The 12,616-nt window shown below is 49.5% G+C and overlaps 1 protein-coding gene across 5 annotated transcripts in view; it reads left to right on the plus strand.

Moving 5' to 3' along the window:
- The window catches only part of NLRP1 (NLR family pyrin domain containing 1), a 34,216-nt gene extending 21,883 nt beyond the window's left edge, over positions 1 to 12,333 (plus strand). For 2 of the 5 annotated variants that reach the window (XM_055404210.2, XM_088828820.1), the window contains exons 10-16: positions 423 to 585; positions 1,576 to 1,799; positions 4,588 to 4,850; positions 5,608 to 5,733; positions 6,499 to 6,640; positions 9,794 to 9,838; positions 10,245 to 12,323. In XM_055404210.2, the coding sequence (XP_055260185.2) occupies positions 423 to 585; positions 1,576 to 1,799; positions 4,588 to 4,850; positions 5,608 to 5,733; positions 6,499 to 6,640; positions 9,794 to 9,838; positions 10,245 to 10,561 (1,280 nt within the window). In that variant the 3' untranslated portion in view covers positions 10,562 to 12,323. Of the gene's footprint in view, positions 1 to 422; positions 586 to 1,575; positions 1,800 to 4,587; positions 4,851 to 5,607; positions 5,734 to 6,498; positions 6,641 to 9,793; positions 9,839 to 10,244 lie in introns of all 5 variants that reach the window. The other 3 variants (XM_088828818.1, XM_055404185.2, XM_088828819.1) reach the window with 3 other exon arrangements.
- The last annotated feature ends 283 nt before the right edge of the window (positions 12,334 to 12,616 follow it).

Here is a 12,616-nt window from a genome sequence, read left to right on the forward strand (position 1 = left end):
AGAGATCTTCCACTTCCAGAACCTTGCAGGATTTCTGCTTCCCTCTCTTCCAGCCTCAGGGGGCTGGACTGTTCCTCTCCTAAATATCCACAGCATGACTCTTACTCTGAACCAGAGTTCAGTCTCTTAAGGCCCACTCTGGGCTTCTAAGGCCTGGAATCCCCGCTTCATCCCTGCCTGTCCATCTTGAAGCCATGTTCCCCTCAGAAGCTGACCACCCGGGGAGTGCTGGGAGGAGCGACAATTCTGGGAAGTGAGGAAGGGGAGGGAGGAGGGTTTGGGCAAGGGGAGGCAGCAGGATTGAGCCCCCTTGGATAGCAGGCAGACTGACCTTGGGAAGGGCCCCTCTGTGGTCTAGCCTAGGGGGCCGGGGGCAGCCAGGCAGAAGAAACTAAAGCTGGCCACTGCCCTGTCTGTTCCAGAGGGCAGCTCTCCTCAAGCAGCGCAGGTGAGACCCTTCTGTCTGTCTTCTCCTGACCCTCCGGGGGACGGGCACATGGAGTCTCTGGGGACCGAGGATGACCTCTGGGGCCCCACAGGGCCTGTGGCTACCGAGGTGGTTGACAAAGAGAGGAGCCTATACCGGTAAGTGAGGGGGCCTGGCCTGTCCCACCCCCTCCATCCCCATGCTGGGTCCCCACAGACAGTCTGCAGCCCATTCATGGTCCATTGTATCCCCCGTCACCACACCACCATGCAGAGAAAGACAGGGCTGAGATGCTGGTTGGTGTTTTGATATGAAAAAAGAAGGGGTTTGGATGAGGGAGGAGGAACGTTGGTTGGGATATTTTTAATATCTATTTGTATTTATCTATTTTTGGCTGTGCCAGGTCTTAGTTGGAGCATGTGGGATTTAGTTCCCTGACCAGGCATCGAACCCAGGCCCCCTGCATTGGGAGCTCAGGATCTTAGCCAATGGCCTACCAGGGAAGTCCCTGGAAAAAGAGATTTTGTTAGGAAAAATTTTAAATAGACACACAAGTGGAGTCCAGGGAACTTCCATGTACCCACTATTCAGCTTCAACCTTCATTTTACCAATTTTGTTTCAAATATCCACTTTTTGCCCCTTTTTATGCAGTATTTTTAAGTCCAAAGAAATGGGTGCTTTTAGCCTTAAATATTTTGTGATACCTTTCAAAAAGTTCAAATACAGACCTTTTCTTCCATAACCACAATGTCATTTTCCACATGTCAAGAAGTTTACAATTAAGCCTTTCATATCGTCCAATACCCAATCCTTATTCAAATATGTTCAATTGTATAAAGTGTGTCTTTGCAGATGATTTGTTCTAATCATGATCCAAAGACAGTCCACTTGTTGTATTTGACTTGTTATGCTGCTTTAATCTCACATATTGCGTCTCCTGCATTGGCAGTTGGGTTCCTTACCACTAGCACCACCCAGGAAGGCCAGGGGAGCCAGTATTCAAATTCAAATCCATCTGACTTCAATGTCTGGGCATATAGCCACTCTATAGGATCCATAGTGCCCAGCACAGGGCCTGCCATCCAGTAGGTGCTCAGTGAGTCTGTGTACAGTAATCCAATGTCCACTTCTCCCCATATTTTTGCAGAATTCACTTGCCCGTGGCCGGCTTCTACCACTGGCCCAGCACGGGTCTCCGCTTTGAGGTGAGAGGGCCAGCGACCGTTGAAATTGAATTCCGTGACTGGGACCAGTTCCTGAACAGGAATTTCCCACAGCACAGCTGGCTGGTTGCAGGGCCTCTGTTTGACATCAAGGCTGAACCAGGTGCTGTGGCTGCGGTGTCCCTCCCTCACTTTGTGGCCTTCCAGGGTAAGCAGGAGGGAGAGGCGGAAGCAAGGTGATGGTGGCAAGAATGGGCCTGAAAGGGGCTTTGGAGGTGATGTCCTGAGGGGGACTCATGGCTTCCTTAGAGAGACTGAGAAAGGATTAACAGAAATGGAGATAGCGTTTCTCTCATTCCATGGTGCTCTGGGCATATCTTTTTTGAAGCACTTTTGTCCCCAGACTCATAATTATTTTTGCCTGAATTACTTAAAAGCTTCCCTAAATAGAAAGTACAATACAAGCTAACATTGAGCTTCCCTGGTGGAACAGTGGGTAAGAATCCACCTGCCAATGTAGGAGACATGGGTTTGATCCCTGGTCCGGGAAGATTCCACTTTCCACAGAGCAACTAAGCCCGTGTGCCACAACTATTGAGCCTGTGCTCTAGATCTCATGCTCTGTGAGCAGAGAGGTCCCCACTTGCTGCAACTAGCCTGTGTGCAGTGACAAAAACCCAGGGAAAGCCATAAATAAATACAACAAGGAGGGGATATCAATTATTCTGAAAATAAGACGTTTTAAAAAAATAATCTCACAGTCAAAAATTACAAACAAAAATTACAAGGCATCACAAATGAGAACCAGAAGAAACACAGGTACCAGAACAGGTCCCATTAAATGAATACATCAATTAATTAAAATAACTTAAAAATAAGAAAATAATAAGAATCGATCCCATAAAGACTTCACACATTTTGTGTTATCAGAAACAAAACACAAAATAAATGTGTTTCATATACTTACGAGGCTTCCCTCATAGCTCAGTCAGTAAAGAATCTGCCTGCAATGCAGAAGACCTAGGTTCAATTCCTGGGTTGGGAAGATACCCTGGAGAAGGAAATGACAACCTACTCCAGTATGCTGGTTGGGTTACAGTCCATGGGGTCCCAAGACTTTGACATGACTTAGCAACTAAACCACCATATATTTAACGAAATCACCCTGGGGAAAAATAAGCAAAAAGCAATAAATCATTAAAAATGATAAATCAAATTTGGAAACAAGCTAATTAAAGAAAATAGGAAAACATTAAAAAAGAAAAAAAAAGATTAAGTGACATGGAGGATAGGATACTATGAGAAGGCCTAGAATACACCTAATCAGAATCCCAGAGGATATGGCAGAGAGAATGGAGAAGATGAAATATTCAAAGAGAGAACTGCCAGGAAATTTCTATGATCACTGAAAGATGACTTCTCTGTGCTGTGCTGTGCTTAGTCGCTCAGTCATGTCTGACTCTTTGCGACGCCATGGACTGTAGCCCACCAGCCTTTTCTGTCCATGGGGATTCTCCAGGCAAGAATACTGGAGTGGGTTGCCATGCCCTCATTCAGGGGATCTTCCCAACCCAGGTCTCCCACATTGCTGGTGGATTCTTTATCATCTGAGCCACCAAGGAAGCCCAAAAAGTAGTACTCTAGTCTCCCTATTGGGTAATTGAACCCCAGTCTCCCACATGATAGGCAGGGATACTCACCACGATACTAAGAGGAAGACACACAATGATGAGAAATAGAAAAAAATCCATGGGCGATGACAGAAACATGAAAAGGTGGTGCTTCAAAGAAAGACTAGTGGAAAAGAGAAAGATGGTAATTATAGTCGTATTTAGTGAATTCTTCAGCATTTTGTCAGATGGTGTACACCACAGTGATATTATTTTCACGCACAAAGAAGCAATGAATGTGCTCTCTGAGGGCCACTTCTGGGATTAAAATCAGTCAGCAATGTTCTGACTGGTGCCCATCAGCCTAAGGGCCTTGCCTGGCTTGCTCGATGTCCCTCTGCTACCCAGAAACCACTGCATTGCTGCAGTTGCCAAGCAACACAGAGATGGAACCGGGACTCCTGATTTCTAAGCCTGTGTCTCTCCCACTACCAGCCTTCATCTCTCAAGCTGTATCTTCATCTCAAATTCATCAGTGTCCATACCTTGTCAGTTTTCTTGACTGCAAACTAACTCTGGCTGATTTAGGCAGGAAAGGAATATATAAAAAGATTCCTGAGTAACTTGTAGACTTTACAAAAGATTAGGCAACATTAAAAAAAAAAAAGGCAGTGTGCAAGGATGCTGAGAACCAGGAAAACTAGGAAGAGACCTGTGTTGTAGGCACAGCCATTGTAGGACCCTCCTGCCATTGTGGCCACTGGACTCTTGACCCCACTGCTACTGCCGAAAGAATCTCTCTTCATTCTCCCTAGATCCAGGTCCTGGTAAGGAGCCTTCACTTACTCAAGTTTTGGTCACATGCCTGCATCATAGCCACCAGGGAATAGCAGGTTCCAGGGTGGGAGGCCCAGCTTGTCTCCTGCCGAGACCCCCCACACTGGTAGGGAAGCAGTTCTTCCCTAAAAGAAGAGTATGAATGGTGGGCGGCCAAACACTGGACAAGTGTATACTACCCTTGGCTGCTCCATTTCCTCACTGTCCCTTCCTCCTCCTTGTCCTCCCTCTGCCTGGAGTCAAACCTTCCAGCATCACTCACTGGCCCTCATGGTTAGAGAATCCATACCAGCCTGTAACCATAGGGTCCATACCTTTCCCGACTCCCAGGCCAGGGGTTGGTCCTCTGTTTGGGTTTGGCTAAAGGGAGTTTCCATGGTGCTCCTACCCTAGAGACAGTACTGCCTGAAGCCCCCAAAGGTGGCAGGCCTATGCACGATGGCTTCCCTAGGAAGGCCACTGAGCCTGCACTCGAGGACGTCACTCCCCCAGCCCAGTCTGACTCAGTGAGGCACTAAGTCCTCGCCTCTCATATCCATCCCTTGACAGGGAACGATGTGGACATCTCCCAGTTTCAAGTGGCCCACTTCAAAGAGGAGGGGATGCTCCTGGAGGAGCCAGCCAGGGTGACGCCATGTTACGCCGTCCTGGAAAACCCCAGCTTCTCGCCCATGGGAGTTCTACTGAGGATGGTCCAAACCGCCCTGCGCTTCATTCCCATCACCTCCACTGTGTTGCTCTACCATTACCTCCAGCCTGAAGAAGTTACCTTCCACCTCTACCTGATCCCCAGCGATTGCTCCATTCAGAAGGTGGCAATAAGAGCCAGAAAGGTTGGGCCAGGGTGGGCTTGACAGCAAACAGGAAACACAACCAAAGAGTCCCCTAGATGGGTCAACTTGGAATTGGGATGGGTCACTTTAAGCAGGAACCTTGAAGTGGGTAAATAATCCTGCTCCCGCCCAGCCATGGACTAGTCTGGCTCCCTAAGGTCTCCTCCAGCTGACTCTGCCACATCATCACTCATCTCAGGACAAGCCTCTTCCCAGGAGTCAAAAGAATGGGTGGTTTCCATGCTTATTGTTGTTGTTTGGTCACTAAGTTATGTCCAACTCATTGTGATGCCCTGGACTACAGCATGGACTCCAGGCTTTCCTGTCCTTCACCATCTCCCAGAGTTTGCTCAAACTCATGTCCACTGCGTTGATGACGCCATCCAACCATCTCATCCTCTGTCATCCTCTTCTCCTCCTGCCCTTAATCTTTCCCAGCATCAGGGTCTTTTCCAATAAGTTGGCTCTTCGCATCAGGTAGCCAAAGTGTTGAAGCTTAGAACTGTCTCTTTCCCCCTGTTACCATGTTTTCTCCAACATCGTCCCAATTCCCACCCTGAGCACAGCAGAGTCCAAGCATTGGGCGGGGGACGCCAGCAGGGGTGGTATAGCCCCCATCACCCACACAAACACACAGAAATATCATCTCACTTTGTTCAGACCAGGTTCTGTAGGCAGAATCTGAGTCAGGGGCCAGACACATCTCCTGCTTTGATCCTTGTTCTGTACCCCTCAGGCCATAGATGATGAAGAAAAGAAGTTCCAGTTTGTGCGAATTCACAAGCCACCCCCGCTGACCCCACTCTACATGGGTTCCCGCTACACGGTGTCTGGTTCAGAGAAGCTGGAAATACTGCCCGAGGTGAGCAGCCCAGGTGGTCAGCCATCACTGGGGTCAGAGGTCTTGCTTGGAAATACCTGTGAGTGGGTCTCAGAGCTTTCCCAGGGACCAGGTGAACTGGGGTTGGGCAAACAGCAAGTGGGGCTTCCCTGGTAGCTCAGCTGGTAAAGAATTTGCCTGCAATGCAGGAGACCCCAGTTTGATTCCTGGAGAATCCCCATGGACAGAGGAACTGGTGCGCTATAGTTCATGGGGTCACAGAGTTGAACACCACTGAGTGACTAAGCATAGCACAGACAGCACGTGAGATTTAGGGTGAGCAGGAATGCTTCAAAGGGTAGGAGACAGGAAGCTGGGGATGGTCACATTCAGGATGGGGACAACATTGGGAAGAGGTGGGCTATAGAGTGACAATGACTTCCAATTAAAGCCACCAAGGACTTCCCTGGCAGTCTAGTGGTTACTCCCCCCCACCAAAAAAAAGACTCCACACTCCCAGTGCTGGGGTCCCAGGTTCAGTCCCTAGTCAGGGAACTAGCCCCCACTCTCCACAACTAGAGAAAGCCTTTAGGCAACAACAAAGACCCAGCGCAGCCAAAAATAAATAAAGATTTAAAAAGAAAGAAAAAAGCAGGGTCTAAAGATTGACTTCAGTCCAGGAGATGGTCAGAGTTGAGCAGGGCCAATTGAGGTTAAGCAGGGCCAAGTGAGGTGTCAGGTGGGGAAAGCTCTTACTGGCAAGCTGAAAGGTGGCTTCTCACTGAGTGATTCTCTCTCTCTCCGCAGGAATTGGAGCTCTGCTATCGGAGCCCCAGAGAATCTCAGCTGTTCTCTGAGTTCTACGTTCGCCATTTGAGGTCAGGGATCAGGTTGCAAATAAGAAGCAAGAAAGATGGGACTGTGGTGTGGGAAGCCTTGGTGAAGCCAGGTAAAGTCAAGTCCAGGGAGCACAGAGGTGGGACGAGAGAAAGTCAAAGAATGTGTGTGTGTGCGCGAGCGCACGTGTGAAAGAGAGAGTTTGTATTATCACAACTTGCTGATGAAAAGAAATAGTCCAGGGGAGTTCTGTGCCTTTTCCTAGTGACAATAACTGACAGGAGCAGAATTGGAACTCAGGTTCAGTTCAGTTCGGTTCAGTCGCTCAGTCGTGCCCAACTCTTTGCGATCCCATGGACTGCAGCAAGCCAGGCTTCCCTGTCCATCACCAACTCCTAGAGCTTGCTCATACTCATGTCCATTGAGTCGGTGATGCCATCCAACCATCTCATCCTCTGTTGTCCCCTCCTCCTGCCTTCAATCTTTCCCAGCATCAGGGTCTTTTCCAATGAGTCAGTACTTCACATCAGGTGGCCAAAGTATTGGAGCTTCTGCTTCAGCATAAGTCCTTCCACTGAATATTCATGACTGATTTCCTTTAGGATTGACTGTTTGATCTCCCTGCAGTCCAAGGGACTCTCAAGAGTCCTCCAACACCACAGATCAAAAGCATCAATTCTTCGGAACTCAGGTTAACCTGACTGTAAGCCCTGTGCTCGCTCTCTCTTGCACCATGTGTGTCCACTCTGCCCTTGAATAGACTTTGATACCCACAAGGTTTTTGGCAGTTTCTCATGACAGCTTCCGGAGAAGGCAATGGCAAGCCACTCCAGTACTCTTGCCTAGAAAATCCCATGGATGGAGGAGCCTGGTAGGCTGCAGTCCATGGGGTCACTAGGGGTCGGACACGACTGAGCGACTTCACTTTCTCTTTCTACTTTCACACATTGGAGAAGGAAATGGCAACCCACTCCAGTGCTCTTGCCTGGAGAATCCCAGGGACAGGGGAGCCTGGTGGGCTTCCATCTATGGGGTCACACAGAGTCGGACACGACTGAAGTGACTTAGCAGCAGCAGCAGCAGCATGACAGCTTGGAAGGTAGATGAAAGAGGAAGAACTAGGGGACTCCCTAGTGGTCCAGTGGTTAAGACTCCAAACTTCCACTGCAGGGGGCACAAGTTCAATCCCTGGTTTGGGAACTAAGATCCCACATGCCGTGCATCCAAATAAAAAAGAGTAACTACTGGATGCTAGATGGTTGCATGGTTGTGTGGATTAGGCCAGCTCTGGTAATATCAGATACTCTAACCAGGATCATTCAGTTATTGTCAAGGCAGCCAAAAGGGAATCCAAATATTGAACTCTCAGGAACGGAAGAAACTTTACAGTTTCTTAATCCAACACCAACACCCCCAAGAAACAAAATCTCCTGGACAGTCCTTCCTAGGACAACCAGCCTTTGTCAGTTGTTGGTCACATTCCATCCTGAGCTGCACAGGCATCACAGTGTGGTAGAAAGAGAATGGACTTTACTTGGTCCCGGCTTGGGTGCAGACACAGGTGGAGAACTCACCAGCCCCAGCTAGGGCCGTTACTTGCTGGGTCATCTTAAGAAAATTACCTAGTTCATTTGAACTTGGGTTCCTCATCTGTAAAGTGAGGATCACAATGCCTAACCTGTGGAATTGTTGGAAAGATTAAATAAAATGGGGTATCTTCATGTCTCATGCTGTGGTCCCTAGTAAAAAGTGAAAGTGTTGGTCAGTCAGCCGTGTCCAACTCTTTGCAACTCCATGGACTGTAGCCCACCAGACTCCTCTATTCATGGAATTTTCCAGGCAAGAATACTGGAGTGGGTATCCATTCCCTTCTCCAGGGGATCGTCCCAACCGAGGGATCGAACCTGGGTCTCCTGCATTTGCAGGTGGATTCTTTACCATCTGAGCTGGAAATAGTAAAGGAAAGCCCAGTGGTCCCTAGTAAATAGTAGCAATATTCTTCTTCTTCCTTGTAATAAGCCAACTTCCTTGCTTATCTTGATTCTGTCCCTTGGAGGTGACAGATCTATTTCTATTTCTAATCTGTTTCTCCTGGGAGAGCCCAGGAGAAAGTATCAAGAAGAGATACTTGAAGACTGGGATCAAGGCCTCCCCTAAGTCTCCTCTTATGCAAGTTAAATATCTCTACTTCCTCCCATCATTCCTCTTGTATTTTGGTTTTTAAATTCTTTGCCATCCAGACACCTTCCTGGTAAATTTTCCCATTTATAGATGAGCCAGGATGGACTCCCTGAGTGTCCAGTCTTCGGGGAGGATGTGGAATACCTTCCTCCACCCTCCAAATGAACCTGATGCTCCTGGAGCCACAACTGGAGCTCCCCTATCTTGTGTCCACCTCCACACACCATCAGGTCACAGTGAACCTGAGTCTGCTCAGACTCTCAGGCCTTGTCCCCATGAGCTGTTGTAAACAGCCCCTTCCTCGCCTTATGCAAGTAACTGTCTAAGCCCCTTGAGTTATTTCTGTTGTTCTGCCATTTAAATTATCCCATTACTCCCAAGTGCTAAGTTTTTCTTGATTCCTTTTTTTTTGTTTTTTAAGTTATTTGTTTGGCTGGGCCAGTCTTGGTTGCAGCATTGCAAGTTTTTAGTTGTGGCACGTGAACTCTTAGTTGCAGCAGGTGGGATCTAGTTCCCCAACCAGGGATTGAACCCAGGCCCTCTGTATTGGGAACACATAGTCCTAGCCACTGGACCACCAGGGAAGTCCCTTGATCTTCTGACATCAAAATTCAGAACAGATTTGATCTGTGTGAATCTAGAAGGCCAAACATGGGCAAGGAAATAGATGTCCGTTCAGAAGTTTAAGACGGCCTTAAACTATTTAAGGACATCTTAGATAGTTTAAGCTATCTAAACCCTGGTTAGTTCTCTATCAGGGTTCCCTTCAGGACAACACCGGGTAAACCATGTCTTGGATGCTGAGACAAACTGCTATTGTTCACTTGGATGCCTCCTATCTCTCTCCCACCCTCTGTCTACTCATAGCCTCTGGGCCTCAGTTTCCCCATATGCATAAGGAAGGGATGCACCTGGATACTCTCTAAAGGCCCTTCCAGCCCTTACTCCAGATTCTACCAGAATTTATCCATAGCTTGTTCTCAGAATGAGAGAATCTCAGAAGCAGGTAGGAGTTTAGAGGAGTAGCATGTGTGTAAATAATCAGCACTGTTACGGATGCGTCTTCATCTCTGTTTCCCTCCAGGAGATCTCAGACGGGCAGTTACTCTGGTCCCTTCAGACCTCAGAGGTCAGTAACGGCTGTTAGAGACCACATGAGCCAGTGGCAATTCTGGGGTGTACTTTCAGGTCCTGGAGAGTTGGGAAGAGAGGAAGGAAAGACTCTCTCATCGCAAACCTCACAAGCAGTCAGGCCTTGGAGAGTGCTGTGTGCCCCATGCCCCTTACTCCTGCCCATGGGGGCCCTGGCACCTCCCACCAAACCACTTCAAATGCCTCCACCAAGAACCCCACCCCAAGCTCAAGCAGAATAGCCAGGTGCTGATGTGAGGGAGGGAAAAAGTGGCTCTCTGGTGGTCAAATGCCTTTACAGGGCAGAAGGAAGCCAGGGATGCAGATGAGCTGAGCGAAGAGAAGTAGGGATGGAGGGTCAGAGGAAGGGGCGGTGGTTTGAGCCTTTCTTTGTTTGTTTCCAGCCTCACCTGACTCCTCAGCTGCCCTGAGATTGAGACACTTTGTGGACCGATACCGGGAGCAGCTGGTGGCTCGAGTGACATCCGTGGACCCTGTCCTGGACAAGCTGCATGGACAGGTGCTAAGCGAAGAACAGTATGAGGGGGTGCGGGCGGAGGCCACTGCACCAGGCCAGATGCGGAAGCTGTTTGGTTTCAGCCGATCCTGGGACTGGGCCTGCAAAGATCGCCTCTACCAAGCCCTGAAGGAGACCCATCCTCACCTAATCATGGAACTCTGGGAGAAATGGGGCAGTGAAGAGACCAGGCCGGGCTCCTGACAAGCCGGGCCGCTGTCTGAACACCTGCCGTGAGTCCCGGCTCTGCCTGAGAGCACCTGGGTCTGTTGTTCATCAGGAAACAAGTTACCATCCGAGTTGCCTTCGAGGCCTAAAGAAAACTTTGATGATGATGCCTTTGCTGGGCATTACCTAGCCCTGCCCAGGAAAGCCACACAGGAACCCAGACGGCCTCCCTTGGCTCTCATGGACCAGCTGTCCAGGTGAAACGACAGCATCTCAGAGAATGTCCATCGGGAGCTGGCAGGACTTCTACAGACCTTGTAGCAGCCTGGCCCAAGAGCCTGGTCCTCTGGCCACAGCAGCCAAACCCAGAGTCCTCCCTGTGCTATCCAGATGTAAAGAGGATCAGAGAGAACGTGGGACTGGGGGCGTCTGGCTGGAGATAGACAATGGAAATGGACACCTTGCAGCTTTTGAATGGCTTGTGAACAGGAACAAAAACAGATTGGTTTTTCACTAGTCCAGCCAGGACTGGGGCACCCACGCTCCCCTCAGGGCCCTCCTAGGGTTCATTCCCAGGAGAACTTGAGTCCACCCACCAACCTGTAGACAGGCCAAGAACAGAAAGGGACACAGAGGCTTCTATATGCAGAAGTCGCGACCAAGGGTGTCTCTACTTTCCAGGCTCCCCCAAACCCACAACCCCAGGCCCACCCATCAAAGGGGCCATGAAGAGGGAGGTTTACCCCCAAGGCTCCAAGGCAACCCCTCCTCAAAGACAGTGGCTAGAGGGCTGCAGTCCCACTCCCAGGACATCCTGTTCCACACAGACCAGCAGACTCATGGGATAATGCAGAGATGTCTCCCCAAATCACAAAATATTTGAGTGCAGAAAGCGACTCGGCAACAACTCCCAAATAAAGTCAGGGGAAATGTCGCGGTGCAAACCAAAACTTCTGGTTGATGTCAGCTGTCAGTCACAGGGTTGTTCCTTTCTATGGGAGAACAGATAATAAAGGTCAGAAAGGTGGGCGTGCACACGTATCTACATACACCGTTCCCCCAAAACCACGAAACGACAGAGTATCAAACACCCCAAAACACAAACCCTCTATTTTCACTCACACCCACCCACCCTTTCTTTCCTCTCCCAGCTGGCCCCAAGGCCTCAGAGAGCTGAAGTGTGCATGAGTTCCAGAATGATCAAGAGGAAGCGGAGACCACAGCTGGGGATAGGGTGGCCCCGGGACACCCAAAGGTGCCCAGGCTGCCCAGTCTTCCCACAAGCTCTTGGAGAAGCTCAGGCCTCTGGCGAGAGGCCTCCTGGGGGCGCATCCAGCTGAGTTTTCTCACTAGCTAGGAGGGTGGCGACCCCAAGACCTCTGCAGACTAAGTGTGGGAAAAGCCCAGGTGCAGCGCCACCACGGGGTGTGCTCCGGGACCACTGAAAGAGGAGGTGGAGGTCAGGGGTGAGGGTGCACGAGGAAGGGTCTGCCTGCTCTGCCCTTTCCCGCGGGGCTCCCCTTCTCACTCCCCTCCCTTCCAGTCCATGTGTCTCTTGTTCCCGGAGGCCTAGTAATCTATTCCCAACTCAGGAGCCATCTTTATGGCAGCCAACTGAAAAGTGGGGCAGGTCTTGGGGGAGGAGAATGGCCAGAAACAAAGGCAGGTCTGGAACTGGGGGAAAAGATGCTTGACTACTTTGGGCCTGAATCCTAATCGCCAACAGTTAGGGTACTGAGGGAAAGGCAGTGAGCTGGGAACCAAATCCTGGCTTCCCCCACTAGATGTGGTCCTGGAAAAGTCTAAACCGCTGTGAACTTCAGCTGTTGGGTCTGTTAAAGGGGAATAATGATACTTACCTGAAACGGTTGAGGATGGCATGGACTGATGTGTAAGGTGAGTCCACAGCTACTGATTCAGTGAACAACTGTCAGTCGATAAACCTCACCTTCATTGTGCCTGAAGACGTTCTAGGTGAGGAGTTTATATTCCAGTGGTAAGGAAATATTAATAGAACTCATAAATCCATTCTGGACTTCCCTGGTGGTAGAGTGGATAAGAGTCCGCCTGCTAATACAGGGGATCCAGGTT

This window comes from Moschus berezovskii, chromosome 20, assembly GCF_049115385.1.
Source record: "Moschus berezovskii isolate FMDL1 chromosome 20, NW_MosBer_1.0, whole genome shotgun sequence".
Lineage (NCBI taxonomy): Eukaryota > Metazoa > Chordata > Mammalia > Artiodactyla > Moschidae > Moschus > Moschus berezovskii.